The following is a 26,960-nucleotide window of genomic DNA, read 5'->3' on the forward strand; positions in this document are numbered from 1 at the left end:
GAAGTCGTGCGGTGGAGCGAAATTTGAAGGAAGTGGAGCCGCGGCGGTTCGGCCACCAAGCTGGATCTGTTGCAGTTTCCCGGGCTAGTCTGGCCACTTGAGTCGAGCCATCATGCCTATCCGCGCCCTGTGCACTATCTGCTCCGACTTCTTCGATCACTCACGCGACGTGGCTGCCATCCACTGTGGCCACACTTTTCACCTGCAGTGGTGAGTGACAGCGGGGTAGGGTCCCGGCGCGTGTCCTAGAACCACTTAGAAGCTATGGGGTGTCTGGCCTGAGGCAATCCATCCTCAGAACTCAGAAAGGTGATGCCATTAGAGGAGCCTCCGGAAGCTTTCCAGCCTGGGCCGAAGTGGGCCAGGTGGAAATGATAGCAGCCCAGGGGTACGGTGAAAAAGAGTTAGGTGCCTCTGTGTTAACGTGTGCAAAGAAATGTGACTTTAAAACTGTTAGTCTGAGCGGAGATGAGCTCTTACCGCATTAACGAGCCTTTTTATTTCTTTGAGACTCAACAAGCAACCTAATAGGCTTCTGGCAACCCTTAAGGGTCTGTGTGGTTTGCTTGATGGTTCGGATTGTTTCTATCCAGAAACATCTCATTGGCCAGACACCCTGTGTATTCACTACTCCGGCAAACTCGGCTTAACTTGGAAAGGCAAGGAAGTGCCTTCCTGTCAAAGGGTCCTGATGCTCAACCATCTTGTGAGTGGGGAAAGGATCCCCTTGCAACTGTGGACAGGCTGGTTCAAAGTTCCCAACACAAGAGACACCCTTTGGGGCAGTGGGAGGGTGGTGGGGGCAAAAGGACCCAAGAAGCAGGAAGCGTTGTGACAGCACCCTGAACACTGCTGGATATCTCTTATTTCCAGAGCTTTCTTTAAAACCTTTGTTACCGTCAGAAGTGTTGCATATTCCAGTAAAGGTAGGGGAGGGGGGAGGATGTGGAGGCAGAAAGACCAGGAGTTCAAGGGCAGTCTCAGCTATAGTGAGTTAGATTCTGGACTTTCTGAGACCTTGTGTCAAAAGACAAAAACAAAAACACATAATCCTGTACTGCATGGTCCGGGCCCCATGCTCAGGGAGCCATTGTTAGAAGTCAATCCTACCACTGAAAGTGCTTTCCATCACCTGCTTCCCTCTAACCTTTAACTTGGAACTTTCCTGTGCATTTGCAATTTAGGTCTGTCTCTTGAAAGTATATTTGACTTTAAAAATATGATATAATAATCTTTGCACTTAAAATGTCACAGTTACAAATGGGGCAGTGGTGGCACACACCTGTAATCCCAGCACTTTTTAAATCAGGGACTTGCTATGTACTATTGGCTTGGCTAGTACTTGCTTTCTAGCCCAGGCTAGCCTGGGATTCGTGGCAGTCCTCCTGCCTCAGGCTCCTGAGTGCTGGAATTGCAGGTGAGTACCACTACTCATGGCTTCCACTGATGTACCCTTGGCTGGCCTTGAACTTACTGTGTAGCCAGGGATGACCCTGAATTCCTAATCATCCTGTCTCCATCTCCCAAGTGTTGGAATGACAAGTGTGTACCATCCATGTTTGGTTTATAGGGTGCTAGGGATTGAGTTTAGGGCTTTGTGCATGCTAGGCAAGCACTCTATTCACTGCCCTATGTATTTTGAATAAATTTTCTCTTTTTGAGACAGTCTCACTATGTCACTCTGGCTGGCCTTAAACTCAAACTGCCAGCCTTTGCCTCCCAATTAATGAACTTTTTGTGTGGAATAGTTTTCATCTACTGATAAGTTTAAATGATGATACAGAGAGTTATTATATGCCCTTTGCACAAGTTCTCCGGTATTAACATTTTACATAATGTTTGTACAATTCTCCAAACTGAGAAATTGACACTGGTACAATACTGTGACCCTATGGAGTTTGAGTTTTACTAGTGATTTTTCTTTCATCAATGCCCGTATGTTTATTCTAGGATCCAGACTCGGTTACCAGGATACAATCAGTCGTTATCATCTCAGGCAACACTGGTCAGCAACAGCTTTGGTATTTCTTGTAGATCTTGTTTTGTTTCGTTTTGTTTTGAGACAGGGTTTCTCTGTGTAGCTTTTGGAGCCTGTCCTGGAACTCACTGTGTAGACCAGGCTGGCCTCGAACTCACAGAGATTCACCTGCTTCTGCCTCCCCAGGGCTGGGATTAAAGGTGTGCTTCACCACTGCCCAGCCAGATATTGTTGTTTTATTTGTTTTTAATGGTCTTGATACTTTTGAAGAGTCCAGGTCAGTTATTTTGTTTGAGTTTGTAATGTTTTCTCTGTAATTAATTAATTTTTATTTTATGAGCATTGGTGTTTTTGCCTGCTTATATGTCCTTGTGAGGGTGTCGGGTCCCCTGAACCTGAGGTTACAGATACTTGTAGCCGCCATGTGGGTGCTGGGAATTGAACTCGGGTCCTCTGGAAGAGCAGCCAGTGCTCTTAATGGCTGAGCCATCTCTCCAGCCCCCTTTTCATTGTTTTTATGATTAGACTTGGGTTTAGGAGAGACTACCACAGTGGTGAGGTGCCCTTCTCCTGGAATCTTATTGAGGGTGTGCAATTACATCAATATGACTAATCTTTGGGGATATTAACTTAGATTCCTTGGTTAAGTTAGTATTGTCCAAGTTTTTCCACTATAAAGTTATTATTTTTCTTACAATATTCTAGAGCAAGTTACTAGGTCCAGTTCACAATCAACCAGGAATGAAAAGTAGTTTCTTCTATTTATTCAGTTGTTTACAGTGTGGACTCATGGGTATTTATCTTGGCTTTCAGTTACGAACTTTATATCATTATTTATTTTACTACTCAGAATAACTCCTGTCTCCACCACCTTATTTAATTGTTTTCTGTTGCTATAATTTGAACTAAGTACTCTACCACTGAGCTACATCTCTAGTTCCCCAGTGACCTTTCTTTTTCTTGCACACATGCATGTGTGCGTGTGTGCGGTGTGGTTGTGATGCTGGGGGTCACTTGTGAGATAATAGGTATTCTACCATTGAGAGTCATCCTTAGCCTTTGTTTTTTTGTTTGTTTGTTTGGTTGGTTGGTTTTTATTATTCTATTTTAAGTGTGTGGGTGTGCACCATGAGCATGTCTGGTATCTGTAGAGTTCAGAAGAGGGTGTCAGCTATCCTGGAACTGGAGTTACAGATGGTTGTGAACTGCTATGTGGTTGCTGGGAATCACCTAGGACCTCTGGAAGATCAGCCAGTGTTTCACCTCTCCAGCCCGCCCTTGTTTTTTAAAATACTATCATTTTATGTAGCCAGGCTGGCTTCAAGCTTAGACTCTCATGCTATGTTACAGTCGTGTATCCCCATGCCTGGTTCAATTATTATTATTATTACTATTGTATTATGTGTTACATTAAAATTAGCTATTTTATTTTTTGGTTTTTCGAGAGATAGGTATTCTCTGTGTAATAGCCCTGGCTGTCCTGGAACTTTGTAGACTAGGCTGGCCTCGAACTCACAGAGATCCACCTGCCTCTGCCTCCCTAGTGCTGGGACTAAAGGTGTGCGCCACCATGCCTGGCTATTTTAACTCTTTTTATGGTTTTTCGAGACAGTTTTTCTGTTTGGTTTTGGTGCCTGTCCTGGATCTCGCTCTGTAGACCAGGCTGGCCTCGAACTCAGAGATCTGCCTGGCTCTGCCTCCCGAGTGCTGGGATTAAAGGCGTGCACCACCACCACCTGGCCCTATTTTAACTTTTTAAGAAAAAGTTTTTTAACTTTTTTCTTTTGAGGCAAGGTCTCACTATGTGGACCAGGCTGACCTTGAACACAGAGATCCATCTGAGTACAGAAATTAAAATTGTGTGCCACCATACCTGTCACTATTGTAACCATTTTTAGGTGCTGAGTTATCTGAACTTTCTGTCATCTGGACAGAAGCACATTGCCTATCAAATGATAACTCTCTGTGCCCTCTCCTCCTGGTCCCTGAGCCCCTCTAGTGTACCTTTTGCCCTTGGGTTCCCTACTCTAGGCATCCCATGTAGGTGGTCTTTATTCTTTGTCCTTTTGAGTCTGATGTATTTCACTTAGCATAATAATTTTAACATCCATCTCATAGCACGTATCAGAATTTTATTTTTGTTGTAGCCAATATTTAATTGTGTGTATGAAAATACCGTATTTTGTTTATCCATTCTTTTGTTGATAGACAGGTATTTCCAGGTTTTGACTGCTGTGAATAATGCTACTATGAACTGCTGTACAGGTCTCTGTCTGGGCCTCTGTTTTCAGTTCTTTAGAATATATACCTGGGAGCTGAAAGACTGGGCCATATGGAGAGTCTATATTTAGTTTTTTGGGGACCTGGCATACTATTTTCCACAACAGCTGCCTGCTTCTCTTCTCTCTCTCTCTCACTCTCTCTCTCTCTCTGTGACTCTGTCTCTGTCTCTATTTCTCTCTCACATCTCTCTGTGTTTGCACAAGCTGATTTTAAACAGCTGATTTTATTATTTTTAGTGCTAGACATTGAACACATAGCCTGGTATATACTAACCCCATGCTTTACCCCTGAGCTAAATCTCACACACACACACACACACACACACACACACACACACACACACACACACAATGTAGCCAAACTGTGCTACATAGTGAGAACTTGTCTAAAATGTGTGTGTGTGTGTGTGTGTGTGTGTGTGTGTGTGTGTGTGCTACTAGGATTCAAACCCAGGGCCTTGCACATGCCTAGGGCAAGTACTGACAGCCACACTCCTAATCCTTCCTTTTTCATGATGGATGTCCTGATAAGTACTGCATGCATCACATTGATTTTTGGCTTATTTATTTTGTTTTTGTTTTTCAGTTGTGGCAAAATATGTCCATTATAAAAATCACCATCTTAATGATTTTAGGGCTGGTGATGTGGATCAGCGGAAGGTTATATAGTTCAGTGACATTAAGTAGTCACAGTTTGTTCACCTGTCACCACTGTTTTAAAATGTTTTTATTTTCCCAAGTTGAAATGCTGTACTGCTTCAGTGGTGACTCCCAGCTGTCTCTTGCTCCAAGGCCCAGGAAACTGTCCTTGTCCTGTCTCAGTGAACTTGATTTCTCTAAGCGCAGTTTATCTTTTGTGACAGGTTTATTTCAGTTAACGTAGTGTCTTAAAGGTTTGTTCATGCTGGTTAGAGCATGTTTCAGGATGCTTTCTTTGATGCTCCTTATCTCAGGACTGGAAGGTGCAGCTCGGTAGAACTCAAGCAAAGTATGGGAGCCCTTGGGTTCAACCCTTAACAACTGGGACAAAAAGCAGAAATCCTCCTCATTTCAAGATTCTTAGTTTAGTTATATCTGCAAAATTCTTATTGCTTTCTAAAATTGCATGTTATAGACTAGGGATCAGGATAGACTCTTTTGGAGGTGGGCAGCATTATTCTGCCTACCATTGTGTTTTTGGAGCCAGTTTTTCTCAGAGTACCTTCTATGTCTTTTTATCATCTTTATAATTTCTTACTTTTTTTTTTTTTTTTTTTGAGACAGGGTTTCTCCCTTTGGTGCCTGTCCTGGATCTCACTCTGTAGGCCAGTCTGGCCTCAAACTCACAGAGGTCCGCCTGCCTCCCCCGCACCGCACCGCCGCCGCCACCACCCGGCAATTTTCATCTTTTAAGTTCTGTTGTCTTGTTTTCCATCCTAAAAAACCCAAGGTTTCCTACATGGTAGACAAATGTCCTATCACTGAACTATATACCCATAGCTTTTTAACTTTGGTTGGTTGGTTTTGTTGGTAGGTCTCTTGTAGCCCAGGTTGGCCCTAAGCTTACTATGCAACTGAAAATGACCTTGAATTTCTGATCTTCCTGCCTTTGCTTCCCAGATGCCATTAAAGCTCGTTTGTTTGCTTGGTTTTGGTTTTGGTGTAATACAAGATCTCACAATATAGCCTGGTCTGTCCTCAAACTCACTATTGGGAGGCCCTTGCCTCTCAAACATTCAAGATACAGTGTGTGCCACCATACCTGGCTCCTTTTTTGTTTGTTTGTTTGTTTGTTTGAGGTAGGGTCTCACTGTGTAGCCTTAGTTGGCTCAGAGCTCAATATGTAGACCAGGCTGTCTTCAAACTGCCTGACTCTGCCTCCCAGGTATTAGGATTGAAGGCATTCATCCCCACACCTGGCCACTTATTTTTTGAGATTGGCTATTTGACTTTTTTTTTTTTTTTTAAGATTTATTTATTTATTATGTACACAGAAGAGGGTGGCAGATCTCATTACAGATGGTTGTGAGCCACCATGTGGTTGCTGGGAATTGAACTCAGGACCTCTGGAAGAGCAGCCAGTGCTCTTAACCTCTGAGCCATCTCTCCAGCCCCGCTATTTGACTTTTGAGATAGCTTGAAACTCACCATGTACTCCAGACTGGCCTTACATTCATGGCAATCCTCTAGTCTCAGTCCCCCAAATTATGGGGTTACAGGCAAGAGCATGTCTATAGATTGTTTTGTTTTATTGAAGTACTGTAGAAGTAACTAGAGAAACGTACACATGCTAAAAGCACATAGCTTGTAAGGTCATCACAAATCCAGCCCACCTGTGCAGCCAGAACTCAGATCTAGAAGTGTGGTATAGCTGGGCGGTGGTGGCGCACGCCTTTAATCCCAGCACTCGGGAGGCAGAGGCAGCCGGATCTTTGTGAGTTCAAGGCCAGCCTGGTCTACAGAGTGAGATCCAGGAAAGGTGCAAAGCTACACAGAGAAACCCTGTCTCGGAAAAAAAAAAAAAGTTTAGAAGCGTGGTATAGAACTGGGAGGGTAGCTCAGTGGTACAGCACTTGTCCTACATAGGCCCAGGTTAGCTCTCCAGCTCTGCAGAAGAAAGAGGATGTTATCTGCATTAGAAATCTCACATGCTCTTCTGATTATCCCTGCCAGCACCCACACACACATAAAGGTACCACTTTGCCTGTTTTTCCTTTTATACAGATGAGCTCATACAGAATATGCTTTTGTGCATGTGCCTAACTTCTCTTCATTATATTTTAATGATTCATTGATAATATGCCTCTTAGTTAACTCCTCCACTGTGCCTGGTTGGCCTTAATTTTGTGTTGTATGTGGTCTTTGAATGTGTTTGTAGTTTTTTTTTTTTTAAATGTATTTATAGGAAAGATTTGGACATAGGAAATGGTATCACTTTTCAAAGAGGAGTTTTTTCTCTCATTCCTGGGGTGAAGAAGTCTGCCCCAGTCTCTCTTTATACGGTTCTCCTGCCTAGTGCTAGGATTACAGGTAGGTACCACCACACCTACAGGAGACTGTTTCAGGTTTTGCTGGACCATGCCGATAAATTATGTAAATCTGAGCTGTGTTTTTGCTTTTACCACTACTTAAAAGAGTGTAGCCCTTAGAGTCCTAACTTAAAGTAGGGTATTATCGGAAGTTCGTCTCCTGAGAGACTCTGAGCTTTGTCTGTCACCTACACTCTACAGCCCAGCTTGCAAAGCCTTTGGCCAAGCCTTCCACCCCAACCACAGCCCGTTGCTGAGAACTGTGCGGTGCTTAAGGCAAGTCCTGCCTGTGGTGACGACCTGTCGTTGCAGACAGGCATGCGATGGGTCAAGGAAGAGCTAATAGCAGTGGCCGTGTGACGGTATCTGCAGCCATGCCAGGGTTACTTGTCTTTTACTGTTTTCATTGCAGCCTAATCCAGTGGTTTGAAACAGCACCAAGTCGGACCTGCCCACAGTGTAGAATCCAGGTAAGGATGATGGAGTGTGGGTGTCTCAGTTAAAGACCTCTTCTTTCCAGAAAACAGGGATGGGGAAAACATCTCTGAGATAGAAATACCCTGACCTTTTTGACTCTCTTGGTTTGAGCCAGTTGATCACAGATGCCTGTGAGTCCCTCTGGAGGCTTGCTTATACCCCATGGGTGCCGGAAGATGGGCTTCCCCACCAGTCTTCACATGTGTATATTTGGGCCTCTTTAATATTTAACAAATGTCCCTGTGCACAGCGTTGAAGAATCTTTTAAGCACTTGTAAGTGTTGTCCGCAGTGACATGACTGCAGCCACCAGCGGCCCAGCAGTCCTGACTCTGGGTACGGGTAGAAATGAAGTCTTCTGACTCAAAAGGAGATGTGCTGGAAAGTCAGGCCTGAGAGCAGACCTGGCCCACGGCTGGCAGTCAAACCCACGTTCAGTCTTTCCTCTTCGCCTCTGACCTCACTCCACCGTCATTCTCTGTCTTGTTCTCCCACCCAGGTTGGCAAAAAGAGTATTATCAATAAGCTTTTCTTTGACCTTGCCCAGGAAGAGGAGACTGTCTTGGATGCAGAATTCTTAAAGGTACCCAGAATTTATCTCATTCTACTGAATTCCAAACCTTTTAGGAGTTCACTTTTCACTTCCACTTAGAGAAGGTGCCTAAAGTGTAGATGGATCTAGGCCTGTGGGGCAAAGGCTTGGTAGAGCCATCAAGGTGAGGGCGGTGGCTTTGAGACGGTCGGTCCTCAGAGACATACACTGAAGGAGTGGTGCCGGATGGCCATGAGATCTCTCCTTGGGCCTTCAGGGCAATGCGGACCCAAGGCCAGCATGCCTTACAAAGGACTTAGAGCCTTCCTGCTCAGCACACTTTCTTGCCGGACAGTTAGTGACACATTAGGAAATTCTTCCATTCTCACTAGTCAGGGAAGATGTGTGACGCCGCCATTCCTTAACCTAGCTGTGCCTCAAAATTGCCTGGAGAACGTGGTGTGAAGGCAGATGCCTGGGCCTTTCCAAGCCCAGCCATAGAGGACGAAGCCCCTGGAGTCAAGATTTCTAGCCCAGGTGGAAAGCCAGACGACAGGGGGGGTAACCAGGTTGCCTTCTATGCTTCTCCCATTTCCCCTCCAAATCTAAAATGTCCTTCTGTTTTGGTGAGGGAGCTAGATTGGCAGAATGTCTTGAGGAAAACTGGGTTGGGGTTTACAAGTGATTGCTGACCGCTAAGGGTTAATTTGCTGGGGATCTGTCGGATTACAACTCATTTGACCTTAGCCTCCTGGGTGTTGTGGTGTCCTTGGAACCTCCTTGCTTCAAAATGGTTGAGCTTTTGTGTTTGGAGCCAGCCTGTTCATCGTCATGGTAACTGCTCCCAGTTTTAAGAGGTGTCCTCCCTGTGATGAAGACAACAAAGGCAGCGTCGAGTCTTTTCAGCTTTCAAAGCCAAGTCCGTGAGACAGGGAGGCAGCATCTTGAATAGTTTGGAGCAAGGACTTCGAAGGCATCCTGCCGAGGTGTGGAAGGAGCCAGAGACTGTGGGGAGTTGCGCAGCAGCCGGTGTCTGTTCTCAGGCAGACCCCCGCGTGTCCTTACCTATCTATCATTTCCATTCCCAGTTATTTGGTCTACACCGCCCGGCCCAGTTGCCGGGAGCTCCTTACCCCCCAGAGTCCTGGGCAGAGAGGCTGGTAGTTGGGGGGCCTTACTGTTGGTTTCGTGAAATTCTGAGCCTTCTGTTAACCTTTCAAGAGTGATCTGGAGGAAAGTGTGCTTGGCGTAGACACTTGCCTAAGCCTGAAAGTGTGCTGTGAAGACTTTGTCCTTGACCGTGGCTGTAGGCATCTCTTGCTCCCAGGACAGTGAGTTCTGTAGACTCCCCAGTGGGAGCTGGATCCACTTCTACTTCAGCCTCTCAGAGCCAGCTCCGAGCTCAGTAGACCGGAGCAGGCAAAGCCTAAGACGGAGAGAACTAGTTAGTGATGGTTCAGGGCTTGGCCATCTCTGTTCTGCGTCCCTGGTGAGTGAAGCTAATGTTCTGAGAGGGTGAGGCCGCTGCAGGGCCAGGAGCCCCGGGAGCTTCTGCTGTTGACCAACCGACCAGCAAGCCAAGCTTTACTTCCTGTGGCATTCATTTCCCACATCTTACCTAAAAGGCTCAGGAAGGGGCTGGAGGGATGGTTCAGGGTCTATGGGCGCTGGCTGCTCTTACAAATGACAGGTTTTGATTCCCAGCATCCACGTGGCAGCTGAGGATGGACTCTAACTCCAGTTTCAGGGAATCTGACACCGTCTCTGGTCTCAGCAGCAATGTGAAGACGGGGTGCCCTGACATAAATGCAAACCCCGATCCACATAAAAGAAGAACAATCTGTTTCTAAAGATGTATATATTTTATGTATATGAATGCTGTGTCTGCAGGTACACCTGCAGGCTAGAAGAGGGCACCAGATCCATTGCAGATGGTTGTGACCCACCATTGTGGTTGCAGGGAATTGAACTCAGGACCTCTGGAAGAGCAGCCAGTGCTCTTAACTGCTGAGCCATCTCTCCAGCCCAAAAGTAAATAAATCCTTTTTAAAAATGTCCCATACTGGGCATGATGGCACATGCCTTTAATCCCAGCACTCAGGAGACAGAGACAGGTGGATTTCTGTGAGTTCAAGGCCAGCCTGGTGTACATAGTTCTAGGACAATCTGAGCTACTTAGTGAGACACTATGGTGATATTTTGTCTCAAAAAATACAAACAAAAAGACCCACAGACATAAAACAATGTGCATCTCTGTTGGCTTGGCCTTGAAGTATATTGGGTCCATTCCTGGACCAATAGTCTTCATTGATCCTGGGACTCTGCGCAGCCTTAGGTGGCGTCATATGGAGGCTAGCTGTAATGTGCTCCTGTTGCTTATTGTGTGTATTGTCTTGCAGAATGAGCTGGACAGTATCAGAGCCCAGCTTTCCCAGAAAGGTAAGTTAACAAGTGACAAGAGGCCCTGAGAAGCCCCTGACTTGGGTGTTGGAGGGGAGGGGTCTAAGGGGAAAGCCTCCAGCCTCTGGCAAAGCCAGGGGTTCGTCCTCCTTTGTCTTGCTAGCTCTTATAACTAGCCAAAAAGCAGAGGGGAGCTGAATCGAGCTGTCTGCCTGGGCCAAGACAGCCTCTCTTCACTGTTTGGAACTTCTTGCCCAGGAGCAGTTTTGGGAGGGGTCCCACCTGATGAGTTTGTATCTTCAGGGCTCAGCTGCTGAGTTTGACAGGGATTTGCTTGAGTTCTGTAATGATGAATTAACTCAACCTACACAAATAGGGAAGAGTGAGATCTACTCAAATAGTTCAAGCAGGAAAAAGGAGAGCTTGTGGCCAGGTGGTGGCGCACGCCTTTAATCCCAGCACTCAGGAGGCAGAGCCAGGCGGATCTCTATGAGTTCGAGAGTGAGTTCCAGGATGGGTGCAAAAAGAAAAAAAAGAAAAGAAAAGGAGAGCTTGTCTCCTAGGCGAAAGCCCTAGCTTAGTTTTCTTGGTGCCTGGCAGAGAGAGAAGCAGGCCACCCAACTTTCTGGCTTGCACTTCGTTCTTACCTGGCTAAGGGGCGAGGTGCTTGAATTCAGGGGTCAAGGTTGACATGCATGGATGGGCCTTTGCCTTGCTCCCCTCTTCCCCGCTCCAGAGAGGGAGAAACGGGACAGCCAGTCCATTATCGACACTCTACGGGACACACTGGAAGAACGCAATGCCACTGTGGAGTCCCTGCAGAACGCCCTAGACAAGACACAGATGCTGTGTTCCACTCTGAAAGTAAGTCCTCAGAGTCAGTGGGGAGGTATAGCCACAGCCCTGTGCTTGGACCACACAGTGATCACCTGCCTCTATCTCCCCAAGTGAGAAGATTAGAGGCGTGCACCACCACACCCAGCCTAGGCTCACAGTTCTAATCATATCTTCTAGTTCTGCCTCAGCCATTGCCTTTGTTTATACAGTAGTAAAGTCAAGGCAAATCTCTTCTTCCCAAGACCCTTCCATACTATACCCATCAAGCCCATAAGAAAAGGGGCTATAATGACTGTGCTTGTATATTTTGTACCAGATAACAAGGCCTTCCCAACACTTCACAGAGGGCCTGCTCAACGGAGACCTGAGTAGGCTAGGCCACGTTTCTAAAAGTGGCTCCTACTCCACTGATGAGGCCAGTCTGAAGAATCTTCCATTAGGACTCCAGTCCTTGGCGGGGCTGCTCTCTGGAGCCAGATCAAACAGCATCCTAGGGAGGAGCACAGGCCTTTGAAGTCCGCTGTGCTGAGCTGACCGAGCAGATCAAAGCTGTAGCGCAAGCAGGCCTAGACCCAGATGAATTTTGTATCAGCCTAGGTTCGTGAGCCTCCTGCTCTCCGAGGGCCATGAGGCGATTGATCTGAACTCACGATTGATATTCTAGTCTTGTAGGCAGGAGCAGCCCTTGCTGGGTGCCATTTGAAAGGGATAGGAGCCATCCTTATGAACAGACAAGGCCCTAGGATATTCATTTTCTGTTCCTGCTTGGAGGCTGAGCTGTATCACATGGCCTACCCAGAGGGAGGAGGCAAACTAGCACCAGGTTACAGAACAATCTCTGATGGCAATCCCAGGTCAGAGATGGAGTGGTCTCACGCTGAGGACAGCTCCTGGCTAGGCTCTCCTATCCTGGTGCTTCTTGTCCATGTGTCTAGATGAGATATGGGTTTGTGCTCTTGGCTTCTTCAGCTATATTATAGCAAGCATGTACCATGAGACCCAGACCATAGAATCTTGGCAGCCCACAGCAGGCCCGAGCCACTGAGCTGTACCTATATCTCCGGAGGTGAGGATACAGCTGCCCTGAAGTCTCTTAGTAACAAAAGCATAGGCCAAGTGAGGGCTATAGTTCAAAGCCTGGGTTGGATTCCCAGCACTTCACACAGACACACACACACACACAACACAGAACAGGTCAGCATGAGGGGCTCTGAGGGGGTTTATAGCCTACAATTTGGAGATATATGTTTATCAGTATCTTTAAAAGCCAAGTATGGAGGTATACTCCCATATTCCTAGCAGGAGGTGGAGGCAGAAAGATCAGGGGTTCACGGTCATCCTTGGCTACATAGCGAGTTCATAGACAACCTGGGGTGTGTGAGTCCCTGTCAAAAACCAAAAGCAGGGGCTGCAGAGATGGCTCAGCAGTTCAGAGCACTGGCTACTCTTCCAGAGGACCCGGGTTCAATTCCCAGCACCCCCACATGGCAGCTCACAATTGTCTGTAACTCCAGTTCCAGGGGATCTGACACCTTCACACCAATGCACATAAAATAGATTTAAATAAATTATATTAAAAACAAACAAACAAACAAACAAAAGATGTGGTACAGATAGCTCTCAGTGGCCATGGTTCTGAGAAGCACCAAGAAGATGTACGGGTGTGCTTGCTCTTCAGAAGCAGATGAAATTCCTGGAACAGCAACAGGATGAGGCCAAGCAGGCTCGGGAGGAGGCCCGCCGACTCAAGAGCAAGATGAAAACCATGGAGCAGTGAGTTCGTAGCTGCTTTCTGTATTGCGCTTTCACACTGGGGCCCCTGGGAAAAGGGGTGTAATTCTCAGGACTGCAGCTGAAAATGGGGTTTGTCCACCTTTGACCCAGATGTCCAGGTGCCTATGGCACAGATCCTCTGTGGGTTCCTTCCCTTTTTATGGGTACTCTTGTTGTACTCCGTGTCCTGTTGCCTGTGGATAGATGGCCTGCCGTGCCTTCCCTCCAGGATCCTCTCTACAGAAGCCGCTGACCTTGACGTCCTCTGTTAGCACCTCTTTTTCCTCAGCAGCATCCCTGGAGCTGAGCTCAGCTCTGCTGTGGAACCTTTCCTTGGGCACACCCACCTGCTAAAGCATCCTAGCAGCCCAGGCTGTTGCCATAGCAACGGCGGCAAAGGGAGGCAGACTAACCATCAGCCTCCAGATTTCAAATGCCGTGGGCCGGGAATGTTTTTCAGAATTGAGCTCCTGCTCCAGAGCCAGCGGTCTGAGGTGGAGGAGATGATCCGCGACATGGGTGTGGGACAGTCAGCGGTCGAGCAGCTGGCGGTGTACTGCGTGTCCCTCAAGAAGTATGTAAGCCCAGGAACCAGATACGGTTCCCCAGTCCTAGCTCTGCTGCCGTCTTCTGTAAAGCAGGTGGTGTGAAGGAGCAAGTTCTAGAACCATATTGTCGTAGGGTGAACTCCAGCTCTCAGACCACTTTGGAGGCCTCGCTAGCTTCCACTTTCCTGCATGAAGATAGACAGAGACTTGCCTTAGAGTTGCTGAGAGAACCGAGTATGGATTCTAAGTGTTGTTTCTAAGGAGCTCACGCAGCTCTCAGCTGTGAGCCCCCCCTCGTGGCATCTGGAGTCTGTTCCCATCAGCAGGGTTACTGCCCTTGTCTGGCTTTGATAAGAAACTGCCCATATTCTTCATTATGGTACTATAATGTTGGGAAGGAGCCATTTGACTGACAGGCACAGAGAATCCAAAATGCCTCCATTTGGGGGTGTAGGGAGCCCCCTAGTGAGGCTGGAGCTTCTTGCATACTTTCTCGAGTCACGGTTCCTGCAGGTGACAAGAGAGAACAGTTTTGTTTCCTGACCTCATTACATTCTGTGCAGGACCTGCCATGGGGCCCCCTGGAGGGAGAAGGAGGCGGAGCTAAGGATTGGAGGGAGGCCTTTGTTAGGTTGGTGCTGTGACATCAGGGTGTCCTGTCCTGTCATCTCTTCTCACGGCCACTTTGCAGAGAGTATGAGAATCTGAAAGAAGCACGGAAGGCCTCGGGGGAGCTGGCTGACAAGTTGAGGAAGGACTTGGCCTCCTCGAGGAGCAAGGTACCGGAATGGGAGCGAAAGGAAGGAGGAGGCATGGCTTTTCCTTTGTCATGTTCGCCGGGGCTCCTGAGCTAGGCCCCCCAGGCTGACACAGTGGACTAGTGTGGGGGCCTGCAGACACTAATTATTACTGCTTTTTACTGTGCATTGGGGGGGGGCGCAGTTAATACAGGTATGCCCCCACCACACACTTACACTACCCTTTGCTCTTCTTGGAGAACACAGTCCTCAAGTGTGACAGCTTCAGAGGCCTGTTTTGTGCCCCATCCCAAATATGAGGGTTCTTGGGCCAGCTGCTTTTAACTTCTGTAGGCTGCAATGTATAGAGAGAGGAGCCTTGCTCCCAGGCAGCCCTATGTGTATGTGCCTAATTGAGCCTATCCCCAAAGGTCTGGGTCTCCCTCATGCCTCCAGTTTCTTTTAGACTCTACCCCGACCATCCACTGGGTGGCAGCAGGTAGGGACAGGACATGTGGCACCACTGGCTTGTCCTTTCTTACAGTTGAAGACTGTCTACACTGAGCTGGATCAGACCAAGTTAGAACTGAGGTCAGCCCAGAAGGACTTAGAGAGCGCTGATAAGGAAATCACGGTGAGAATCCTGACCCCGTGAGAAGGGGAGGTCAGGGGTGGTTTCTGTGCCTCCAGGAGTGGGGCCAGGCTGGTTCTGCCTGAGAACCTGAGTCCCAGTCAAAGGCGGTAGCTGTGGGCTCTTTATCCTCCTGTGTCAGGGAGGTGGGTCAGGGTATGTGTCCTGACCCTCACCTGACCTACAGCCTGTGCCTCCTCAGCAGAGGGCCAACAGCACCATGGATCTTCCTTTATGATCTGCTGAGTCCTTACCTCCAAGATTCCTAATCGCCTGAGCAAGGGCTTTACCAAGGAAGAGTTCTGAAGGCTGGTGTTGGGCATCAGTCCTTGCTCTGTTCCCAGCACCCTTCACACAGGTGTTGTCCTCAGTGCCTCAGCCTTTCTCTCATGTTCTTCTCTTTATTTCCTCCAGAGCCTAAGAAAGAAGCTAACGATGCTGCAGGGGACCTTGAATCTGCCTCCAGTGGCCAGTGAGACCGTCAGCCGCCTGGTTTTTGAGAGGTTTGTTAGCCTTCTGGGGTGATACAGGATCATAAGCCGAGAACCTTCATGCCAGGCTTTGGTGGCATAGATGGTGTTTGTGGACCAGAGAAGGCCTTTGAAGTATCTGAGGATGGGCAGGAGCCTTGACTTATCTTGGTGTATCCTAGAGTTTCTCACCACGTGCATCTGCCTGCCCCCATTTCTGAAACAAACTTGAAAGCACTCACTCTCAAATAACCCCCTCTCAGCTGGGCAATGGTGGCGCACACCTTTAGTCCCAGCACTCGGGAGGCAGAAACAGGCGTATCTCTGTGAGTTCAAGGGCAGACTGATCTACAAAGTGAGTTCCAGGACAGCTAGGACTGTTACACAATGAAACCCTGTCTCAAAAAACCAAAATAAAGAAAGAAGTAAAATAACCCCCTCCGGTTCAGGGATGTGTGCTTTAAGGTGGCCAGCAGAGGGAGCCAAAAGACCCAGGGATTGGTGTCCCTGCCAGGAACAAGTTAAGCTTCCTGAGTGTTTTTCACAGAAACAGGCTGACTAAGAACATCCTCAAGGCTGTCTTCTGCCTGCTAGAGGACCCCAGCAGGGGAACCAAATTAAAAACTCCTGTCAATGACCCAGAGTTTTATTTAAACCACTTTCCAGTATCTTTTGGCAAATCAATATGCGCCCTGCACCTCCCCGTCCTGCCTGTGAATTCACGCATCAGTGCCTTCCAGCACTCCACTTTGTTCCTGGGCACTGCGCCCCAGACTTCCCACATCTCAGAGCCTTGCTACTGTGTCTTGGGACGTTCATGGAGCTGCTTTAGACGGGAGTGGTTTTGTAGGATCCTGGGTGTCACAGCCTACCGTAAGAGAACACTTCTTCTCTTCCTGCTTCTTCTGCCGCCTTTGCTCCAGCTCTTTCCTCACTGAAGGCTCTGGCCAGCCTCCTCAGCCAGCTAGCACTGAGAGAGAGGGAGAGAGCAAGTGAGAGAGAGAGAGAGAGAGAGAGAGAGAGAGAGAGAGAGAGAGAGAGAATGAATGAGTGTGTTGTGTGCATGTGGAGGCCACTGATCTACGTTGGATGTCTTCTTTGACCACTTTGGACTGTCTGTCTGTGTGTGTGTGGCTGAGTGTGTCACATGAGTGTGTCACAGTGTGCATGTGGAAGTCAGCACAACTTTGTGGCATCATTTCTCTCCTTTCACCTTTCCATGGGTTGAAGGGATTTTTTTTTTCTTTTTTTGTTTTTTTTGGTTTTTGTTTTGTTTTGTTTGTTTGTTTGGTTGGTTGGGTTGGTTTGGTTTTTCGAGACAGGATTTCTCTGCGGAGCTTTGCGCCTTTCCTGGAGCTCACTTGGTAGCCCAGGCTGGCCTTGAACTCACAGAGATCCGCCTGGTTCTGCCTCCCGAGTGCTGGGATTAAAGATGTGTGTCACCACTGCCCGGCAGGTTGAAGGGATCTAACCCAAGTTGCTAGACTTGTGCAGCAAGCATCCTTACCCTCTGAGCCACCTTGTCAGCTACGATTCTTTTCCTCAACATCCCTCTGTGGAGCCAGACTTACCTGCCTGCTCCAGTTTAGGATGCACTGAGAGCTGTGGACTATGGTAGATGCACGATCTGCCATGATGTCTAGTGTTAGGTTGACTTGATAACCCAGTAGGCTCTGTTCCTGCTCCTCCTCCCACCTCACCCAGCCATTGGCCATGCCGTCTCTGACGTCCCATGTAACAGGAGGGCCTTGTCAAGAGCTTAAACAGCTATAGTATGCAACCTTGGGGAAATGACAGTCTCAGAAACTATCCACTGTAGAAAAAACTTAGGAAGCCCAGCTGCCTCAAGGCTGGGGGTACAGAATCATTCTCTAGACTGTCTGCAGTCTCCTGATGGTGCTCCCTCCTGCTTCTATTCCATGAACCTCAGGGTCCTTCCACACAGTTGTCCCTGTGCCTGTCATTTATAGTGAGGAAGCAGGAGCACACGGGCCACCTGTGGTTCTCAGGGACTTCGCGCACCCGCTTTACTAATTCTCCTTACTCCCGGGTTCCCCTGAGCCCCAGGCTCCTATAACGGGTATGCCTGCTGCATGCTAGCCCTTCCCATCCTCTTGAGCCTTGTTTAGTAGGATAATTAGCTGCAGCTTCAGATGATCAGTCAAACCTGTGTGTCCAAAGCCAGGCTGGGCTGCCCATCAGGTTGTGTGCAGGATGACTGAATCCCCCTTTTCACCAGTATTTTTCCAGGCGTGAAAACGTGGGTAACAGGACTGTTGCATTTAGCATTAGCCCTTAAAACTTGGCATAGTCTATCCTACCTTCCAAGTTCTCTCTTCTAGGGCCCCAAGATCTCAAAAACAGCTCTGGGCTCCTTGGGCAGCCTTTCCAGTTTTCTTTATGCTCTGATGGCATAACTCTCAAAACTAAAAGTGCCTCTGTCTTTCTCCCTTGAGAACTGACTGTGTGGTTTGGGAAGAATCTTTTTTTTTTTCTTTTTTAAAATTTATTTATTTAGTATGTATACAGTGTTCTGCCTATACATGTCCCTGAAGGCCAGAGGATGGCACCAGATCTCATTACAGGTGGTTGTGAGTCACCATGTGGTTGCTGGGAATTGAACTCAGAACCTCTAGGAAGAAGTAGTCGGTGCTTTTAACCACTGAACCATCTCTCCAGCTTGGGAAGAATTGTAAACCTTCCTAGTCTATGAAATGTACAGACACATTCATGAAACCGCCATTTAAATCTGAAGAAGAGAAATCCAGGCAGAGAGGATGGTGAGTTCAAAGTCCCTGAGGCGTCGCTACAGTGGGCTTGGGGCGGGGGGCAGGTGGGCCACATCGCTGCCAGCCTTTGTAAGTCAGCCTTGTAGGTGCAGATTTCATCCTTGGAGCAGTAGAAACTGTTGGAAATGTTTCTGGAAGGTAGCTCTGAGGGCCTGGTCCATGTCTCTGATTTTCATCCCATCATCTCTAATGAGTCCTTGAACTGTGCCTCTGTTTTCAGACTTACTTAATGCCTCGTAGTCTCCACCTTGTGAATTCTTGCTTCTGTGTCAGGCTCACATTCCCCCAGCCATCCTCTCCCTCTCTCCCTCTCCCTCTCCCTCTTCCTCTTCTTCTCTCTCTCTCTCTCTCAGAAGGCTCTGGGTGTTATTCCTGATGCCTGTTTCATTGTTGTGGTGGGATTACCCTTTGCTTCTGTCATCTTATTTTATTTTAAAGATTTACTTATTTATACAGGTGCTTTGCATGTGTGTCTGCACACCAAAGAGGGCATCAGATCATGAGCCGCCATGTGGGTGCTGGGAATTGAACTCAGGACCCCTGGAAGAGCAGCCAGTGAGTGCTCTTAACCTCTGGGCCATCTCTCCAGCCTTTATTTTATTTTATTATTTTATCTTTTTGAGACAGTCTCAGGCTGGTCTCAAATGCACTATGTAGCTGGGTATGACCTTGAACTCCTTATCTTCCTGGCTCTCCATCCCGAGTGCTAGGAATCTAGGCATGTACTACCCCACATCTGATTTATGGAGATCTGGGATCGAACCCAGGGCCTCATACTTGCCAGGCTAGCACTGTACCAACTGAGCAATGTCCCCAGCCCTGCTCGTGGTTTTAGGGCAGCCTCAGGAGGTAGCCCTTCCTTTAGCCTTGCCAGACCTGGCCTTGTGAGGTCTGAGGAGAACCTGGAGGAAGGTGGGGGCTGCTTCAAGGGACACCCCTCTTTCTTCCCTCAGGAGTTGGAAGGCTGCGCCACAGTCCTTTGCCCACTGGGGTGCAGATCAGAGGAAAGGGAGTTATCAAGAAGATATTAGGAAGATATTGCTCAAGGGCCCTAAGGACTCCTAAATTCTGGGCTGGTGGGATCTGGGGAGACCTTCATTTATGGTAGGACTGATAGGAGCTGTGAGTTCATGGAGGGCATATTGACAGCCTTTGTGCCACACAATAGCACGTCTGCCTAGGGTTTGGCCCTGCCTTAGAAAGGAGGGCTTTGAGTCTTTGGCCTCATTCCCTGAGGCCGCTGACATGAAGCTGTGTAAGTTGGCCATAGGTGAGTGTCTCAGAGGTAATAGAGTCACTGAAGAGTATCTCAAGCCAGGCCTTCACTGTAGTGAAGGAGAAACCACAGAACCCTGGGCTCTCCCTCCTCGAGTCAAGTTATGGATGAAAGAAAGTGGACCCTGAAAGAAAGGGAAACAGACTAATATTTGCAAAGGAGAACTTACCCAGAAACAGTTTGAACAGTTTGAGAGAACAAGAAATATGTCCTTTTGAGCTTCGTGTTGAAATGAGAGACAGGGTGAACCTCCTGAATCTTGGGTTTGTGTAGTAGATAGTACATGAGAAGAAGTCCAGCTTGGCTTGAGCCAAGGCCGAGTGTGTGCCATGGGTTCCTCTGGGTAAGACCTGGGGGTGGTAATAGAAAATCTTGCCTGAGCCCTCAGGTAGTAAAATGGCTTCACTCTGCCAGACTGGACCTGTCTCTCAAGTTTGCCTTTCCTGCCTTAGCCTAAACTTGCTGGAGTTGGTAAGCAACCACAGAACCGTACAGATGAAGGGAGGGAGACGTGGGCTTCCCAGCCAGATGTGTAGGCAGCTCTTTGCTCTGCTCTGCACACTCAGTGTGCACAGGGCTGAGATGTGGCTCCCGAGGGAAGTCCTTGGAAGAAGTGTCCTTAGCGCTGGCCCTGCCGTTTCTTAGAGTTTTCCTCAGACCTTAGACACTGGAGAGAACTGCCAGGTCTGCTGGCTGCAGTTTTCTAAGAGTGAGCACCACCCTCTCATTATAAAAGTAAAAAGGTAGAGAATTTGAAAACTACGGGCTTAATTGCAGAGCGAATTGGACACAAGGTGTGTTTCATTCAAGTCTTTTTCCTGTGGGAGGTGTATGGAGGACAGGGTATACCAAGTCATGTGATTATACATACACATGTATTTTTTTGTTTTGTTTTGAGACAGCGTTTCTCTGTGTGGCCCTGACTGTCCTGGAACTCACTATGTAGACCAGGCTGACCTCAAACCCACAGAGATCCACCTGCCTCTGCCTCATGAGGGCTGAGATTACAGGTGTGTGCCATAATGCCTAGCTTGTACGTGCATATATTTTATATTCTCTTTTTTTCTTTTAGGCAGCCTCCATATGTAGCTTAGGCTGCCTCAAACTTAGGTAGCTCAGGCAGGCTTTGAACTCACGATCTTCTTTCCTGAGATCATAGGGGTTTGTGTATTACACCTAGCTTTTGTATTGCTTTTTAAATTGACTGTGCGGGTATTTTCCCATGTTGCTACAGTTACTCTTGTGAACACCATCTAGTGTCTCCATCACTGTCAACTCCTGAAGTACCAGACCACTAGCATACATTTGCTGTGCTAAGTAGTAACATCCTCACATCTGTATCACTCTGTGGTAACATGGCTGAATGGCTTCTTTTTTTTTTTTTTTTTTTTTTTTTTTTTCTGGAACAGAGTTTCTCTGTATAGCCCTGGCTGTCCTGGAACTTGCTTTGTAGACTAGGCTGACCTTGAACTCTGAACTCTGAGCTGAAGGTTCTGGGTATTGAGCTCAGGGCTTCAGCCTTGGAAACAGTAGTCTTTATATCAGCTGAGCCATCTCACTGGGCCAAGCTAAATTGCCTCTGGTACTTGAGGAGCTGTGATTTCTCTGGGTTGCTGCTGCAGTCCCAAGTAACAAGATTATCTCGACCTTCATTCAGCCCAGCCCCTGTGGAGATGTTGAACCCGAGACTCCACCGGCCATCCTTCAGTGATGAGATTGACCTCAATGCTACCTTTGATGTAGATACCCCTCCAGCCCAGACCTCCAGCTCCCAGCATGGCCACCCCAAGAAGCTCTGCCTGGAGAGGGCACGGTGAGTGTTGGTCCCTGGCAGTGCCCAGAACCTGGTGGGAAGTAGCTAAGCCATCTGTAGGTCCTGCCTTGAGAGCCCTGAGTGGGATGAGGATGCTCAGTAGGATGCAGCTTTGGGTCACACTACCTCTTCCTCTTCTTGGCCTGAGTGCGCACTGTGTACAGTCCTTCTGCTTGTTCCTTTCATCCTCAAGATGATGTTAGAGAGAATTCTCTGGTCCCAGTAGGGCCAGTCTAGACTGGTGGGAAGGCAGGTATCCCAGTACTTTGAATGCCTACCCACCGGAGTCCTGAGTGTGGGACTCTGAATTGTTCTCAGTGTGTGCTTCTGAGGTTCATGCTTAATGCAGGACCATCTCAAACCACAGATCCCATGACCCTGCCACCCGCGGAAAGAGCCCATGTTGGCAGACATGAGGGGCTGTGTGGAGCTGGAGGACAGGTGGGACTTGCTCTAGATATGCAGTGAGACTGGGGGGGGCACAATCTCCTTGGCCAGGCACACTTGTGTGTCACCGTGAAGACGGCTGTACTCCTTCGTATACATAGGTGTGCGATTCCAGTGAGGGAAGTCTTTTTCATTTTGTTTCTGCTGCAATATCCTGCAGAAAGGACCAATCTCATTACAGATGGTTGTGAGCCATCATGTGGTTGCTGGGAATTGAACTCAGGACCTCTGGAAGACAGCCAGTGCTCTTAACCTCTGAGCCATCTCTCCAAGACAGGTTTCTCGGCTAGAGAAATGCTCAGTGTTAAGACACTGCTGCTCTTCAGAGTCTGAGTTCATTCCAGCACCAATGGTGGCTCACAACCATCTGTAATGAGATCCGGTGCCCTCTTATGACCTGCAAGCAGAACACTGTATACATAATAAATAAATAAACCTTTAAAAAAAAAAAAAAAAAGACAGGGTTTCTCTGTAGCTTTGGAGTCTGTTCTGGAATTTATTTTGTAGACCAGGCTGGCCTCGAACTCACAGAGATCTCTGCCTCCCAAGTGCTGGAATTAAAGGGGTGCGCCACCACCACCCGGCTCTTTTTACATTTTTTAAAATTACACTTATTTATTTTTGTGTATGTATGTGGAATGCATATGGAGATCAGAGGACAATTTGTAGGGGTTGTTTCTCTTCTTGCACCATGTGGGGACTAAGTTCAAAGTCAGGTCAACAGGCTTGATAGCAAACAGTTGTATCTGCTGAGCCATGTCTCTCGTTCTAAGGAAATCTTCATGTGAGATTTCGGATATGAGAGAAAGAAATTGTGTTAGGCAGGGCCGTGAAAGAGGAGAGGGCAAGACAGCTGGGCTTAACGCTGTAGTAGAGGGCCAGGCCCGAGTCGTGAGGCCTGCATCCCAGAGTTCCTCGGTGTCAGCTCCTTACCCTGGCCTCCTTCTGTGGCTTCCTGTTCAGCTGTCAGAACTGAAGGCACAGGTTGGGGATGTAGCTCAGTGACAGTGTTTGCCTCCCGTGAACAAGGCCCTGGATTCAATCCCAGTTCTGCACAGAAGGAAGGAAGGAGGAAACAAAGACAAAAGAAACAGTGATTGCAGATGCATGGGGTCTTCAGGCTTGTGGACACTTCCACTATCTTCAGGGTCTCACCAGAGCCAGACTCGCGACAGTGGAGGGTCATCTTCTGGTCACCATGGGGCTCACTGCAGCTTAGGGAAGTGAGCAAAGGAGCCCAGGGTCAGCAGGCCCTGCTCCTACCCCTTTCCTTTGGCTTGAGAAGCCACCGGGCCAACCTTAGGTCGTCATCTTCTCTCTCAACTGGAAAATTCCAGGAGGGGGTATCTAGCTGCTAGGGTCCCAGGAATTGTATGGAAATAGTGTCCAGCTCTGACACCAAGAATAGAAAGCCATGGGGCTTGGAGAGATGGCTCAGAGGCTAAGAGCACTGGCTGCTCTTCCAGAGGTCCTGAGTTCAAGTCCCAGCAACCACATGGTGACTCACAACCATCTACAATGAGATCTGGTCCCCTCTTCTGGCCTGCAGGCATACACGCAGGCAGAACACTGTATACATAAGAAATAAATAAACCTTAAAAAAAAAAAAAAAAAAAAAGAGTAGAAAGCCACACCCGGCTCCTGCTCTTTTCTGCCAGAGGCCCTCCGGCAGAGGTTCCATAGGGACTCTGGGGACACTGCAGACTGCCTTACCGAGTCTTACTGAGAGGCCGACTTCCTGAGGCTCTTCCAGAGGAGGTGCCTCCAGCCCCCAGACAGACAGGGTGGGGCCCGAGCGCATTTGATAGCTCCTGCCTTTAAGAGGGTGTGAGCGCACGGCCTCCTGTGCACAGGAAGTTGGTTGGGCTCCCTAGCACTGGGTAGAGACCAGGACATACATGGTGAGAGCCCAAGAACCTGGAGGGCATTGAAATGAAACCACAGACTGGGACATGGTCTGGTCGACCCTGACCCCGGCAGTCTTCCTTTCCGTCTTCACGGATTTGTACTCGGGGTAGAGACCACTGAGGTACCTCGCCCAAAGCCTAGCCACCATGGCAGCCATGCCACACAGCGGCTCCTTTAAAGGCCGTGTGCCGAGTCTGGCCCTCTCCTTGCTTACCTGAGTTTGTTCTCACCTCACTCTCACAGCTCTCCTGTGCAGGACATCCTCAAGAAGACACCTAAAGTCTACAAGCAGGTAAGGGCCGGCCGGCCGGGGCTTCCTCGCAAACATACAAGCAGTCACGTCCAGCCCTTGCCAGGCTGACATGGAACCTGCCTTCTTAACTGGGCGTGCCTGTTCATGCCTGTGACCCAGCATTCAGGAAGCTAAGGCAGGAGGACCACCTTGAGTTTGAGGCCTGCCTGGACTGTGTAGTGAGTTCCAGGCATCCTGGACTAGAGTGAGACCATCTCAAAACAAAATAAAACAAAGAAAAATAAAAACTATTTCTGAGAGTGCAAACTATGTTCAGGTTCCCCTCACGAGCCCAGGACTGACTTCAGAGCCGTCATTCTAGCCCTGACGCATTATCCTCTGCCTCCTGTCTGATATTCTCATGTTTCTTTTCTTTCTTTCTTTTTTTTTTTTTTTTTTTTTTTTTTTTTTTTTTTTTTTTTTTTCCATTTTGGTTTTTGGGTTTTTCAAGACAAATCTCTGTGTAGCTCTTGCATCCCTGAAACTCACTTGGTGTCAGGCTGGCCTCGAACTCAGAGATCCACCTGGCTCTGCCTCCGAGCTGGAAAGTGGCATGCGGCAGTGGTTTTAAGACAACTGTGTAGCCTCGTTGTCAACTCACTTGTCAGCTGGCCGAACTCAGAGATCAACCTGCAAGTGCTGATAACCAGCTCTCTCTCCCTGTCACTGCCCCATGTCCTGTGCTGCTGTCTACCTCATCACGTCTGACTCTGGCGTTATCCCAACAGGAGTCCCAGCTCTCACTGGGTGGCCAGCGCTGTGTAGGAGAGCTAGACGAGGAACTGGCTGGTGCCTTCCCTCTCTTCATCCGGAATGCCGTCCGGGGTCAGAAACAGCCCCACAGGACCACTGCAGATTCCCGGTGCAGCACTGATGCGGTAAGTAAGGGTCGCAGGTACCAGGCCTCCTGGGTGGAGCAAGGAAGTCAGCGCCCTAGCCCATTCTCCCGATCCACTCGTGTCTTCCTTCTGCCCTAGGTAAGAGTAGGCTTCGATGGGCTTGGAGGACGAACAAAATTCATCCAGCCTGTATCCTTTTTCTATGACCACAGCCTGAGCTGTATCCCCAGGCTCGTCACTGCCGGTGCCTGCAGCCTAAGATGGGCAGAGTGGCGCCTTGTTCAATATATCCGCGCTTCCTGACCCTCGGTCTGAGATTTTCCTGCCCTGCATTCCAGTCCCTTCTCCAAGCTTCTTCCTTGACGTTGCTTCCAGACAGACACAGCCATTATCCGGCCGATGCCTGTTAAGCCCAAGGCCAAGAGTAAGCAGAAAGTGAGAATAAAGACTGTGAGTTCTTCCTCCCAACCCAAGCTGGACACCTTCCTGTGGCAGTGAGCAGTGACCAGAGTCATGTCTCCAATTAGTAGGCCAAGACCTTGCCAACCCAGGAGTGTTTGGGGAGAAGGCTCCTCTTCCTGGACAGTGCAAGGACAGCAGAAACTGCACTTCCTGTGTTCGCCTTGCCCTGCACCACACGGATTCACCTCCGGGAGCTGACATGACCAGGTTACAGTTCCGGTCAGCAGGACCTGCTTCCAGTTGCAGGGTTTTGCATATAGCTACAACCAGATGTGGCTGGGCTCCTTCTGTTTTTATAGCCCAGGGTCACATGTGACTGTAGATGAAAGTGCTGGAGGATTCCTAAGCAGGCGAGCCTGAACTTCTGCCTGCCTCCAGCTGTGTCTCGCTCAGTGTATCTGAGCTTGAACTAGTGGATGTTAGGGAAGTGGGGGAAGTTTTCCATGTAAAATAAAAAGGTATCTTTTCTTCCTGGCTCTGAGTGTATAAATTTGTACCAAGACTTTAGAAAATTGGTATGAGTTTCTAAAGAGGGAGTGCCACCTAGACTTAGAGCTAGTAGTTTTATCTCCAGGCCTGGCTTTCTCACAGGGCACAGGAAGAACCTAGCCAGAATGGCATCCCTGCAGTCTGGGCTCTAAGCCAAGTGAGGGGGTGAGCAGAGTGAGCTCCCGCCCATTCAGGGAACTCAGCAAGCACAGCAGACAGTGACCAAGCTGTTAGCTTTCAGGTCGCGGCCTGGGGCCCTTTCTCCTAGAGAGTGTCCCTTACTGGTCTCTCGCCTGGGTAAGACTTCAGAAACACCTTTCTCCCGTTATTAGACCAAGTGCTCCTGTTTCCCTAGCACATGGTCTGCTTTGTGCTGAAGGCATCCAGACACTTGATAGGTAACCTCTAGAAGCCTCCAGCTGTCTGGGGGTAGAGATGGTAGCCTTGGGTATGTGGTGCTTAGCTTTGATTGTCAACGACACAATCTTGAATCACTTGGTAAGGGCCTCTCGAGATCTAGATGAGGGTGACCTGTGGGCATGTCTGTGGAGGTTATTGTGGGTATGTGAATTGAGGTGGGAAGACCAGCCCAATGTAAGCTGGCACCATTCCCTAGGCAGAGGACTGTTTAAGAGCAGAAAAAGAGCTGAGCACAAGAATGGGGGCACTCTCTCTGCTCTTAACTGAGTGTGACCAGCTGCTCCACCGTCTGCCTTGACTTCCCTGCGATGATGGACTGTAACCTGAAACTGAGCTAAAATAAAAACTTTCTCCCCTAAGTTGCTTGTGTCGGGGTATTTTATCACAGCAGGAAAGTAACTTAGACAGTTACAGATGTTGAGCCCGTTTGGAGCTGAAATGAGCCAAAGAGGTTTAGTGAGGGGAATTGCACCATCTGGTTGAAAACAGAGACTGGCTGCGAGCTCATGCTGAGTGGCCTTAGGTTAGTCATCCTCTCGATGTTATCTGTGCA

General features: G+C 48.5%; 1 protein-coding gene across 1 annotated transcript; it reads left to right on the forward strand.

The window, feature by feature from the left end:
* LOC114705230 (TRAF interacting protein) lies at nucleotides 1-25,966 on the forward strand. Its single transcript, XM_028887007.2, has 15 exons — nucleotides 1-210; nucleotides 7,681-7,738; nucleotides 8,244-8,327; nucleotides 10,676-10,715; nucleotides 11,413-11,540; nucleotides 13,192-13,286; nucleotides 13,747-13,860; nucleotides 14,526-14,613; nucleotides 15,116-15,205; nucleotides 15,617-15,705; nucleotides 21,395-21,550; nucleotides 24,149-24,197; nucleotides 24,926-25,075; nucleotides 25,175-25,225; nucleotides 25,412-25,966. The coding sequence occupies exons 1-15, from the start codon at nucleotides 113-115 to the stop codon at nucleotides 25,532-25,534; spliced, it is 1,413 nt and encodes a 470-aa protein (XP_028742840.1). The 5' UTR covers nucleotides 1-112; the 3' UTR covers nucleotides 25,535-25,966.
* Nucleotides 25,967-26,960: the final 994 nt, after the last annotated feature.

This window comes from Peromyscus leucopus, chromosome 7 (genome assembly GCF_004664715.2).
Source record: "Peromyscus leucopus breed LL Stock chromosome 7, UCI_PerLeu_2.1, whole genome shotgun sequence".
Taxonomy (NCBI): domain Eukaryota; kingdom Metazoa; phylum Chordata; class Mammalia; order Rodentia; family Cricetidae; genus Peromyscus; species Peromyscus leucopus.

What these genes read in the sequence shown, in the direction of transcription:
- LOC114705230 (XM_028887007.2), top strand. Translation starts at nt 113, where the DNA reads ATGCCTATCCGCGCCCTGTGCACTATCTGCTCCGACTTCTTCGATCAC. An exon ending in AGCCCAGCTTTCCCAGAAAG is followed by an intron (nt 10,716 to 11,412) that starts GTAAGTTAACAA and finishes TCCCCGCTCCAG; the next exon opens with AGAGGGAGAAACGGGACAGC. An exon ending in TGGCCTCCTCGAGGAGCAAG is followed by an intron (nt 14,614 to 15,115) that starts GTACCGGAATGG and finishes CCTTTCTTACAG; the next exon opens with TTGAAGACTGTCTACACTGA.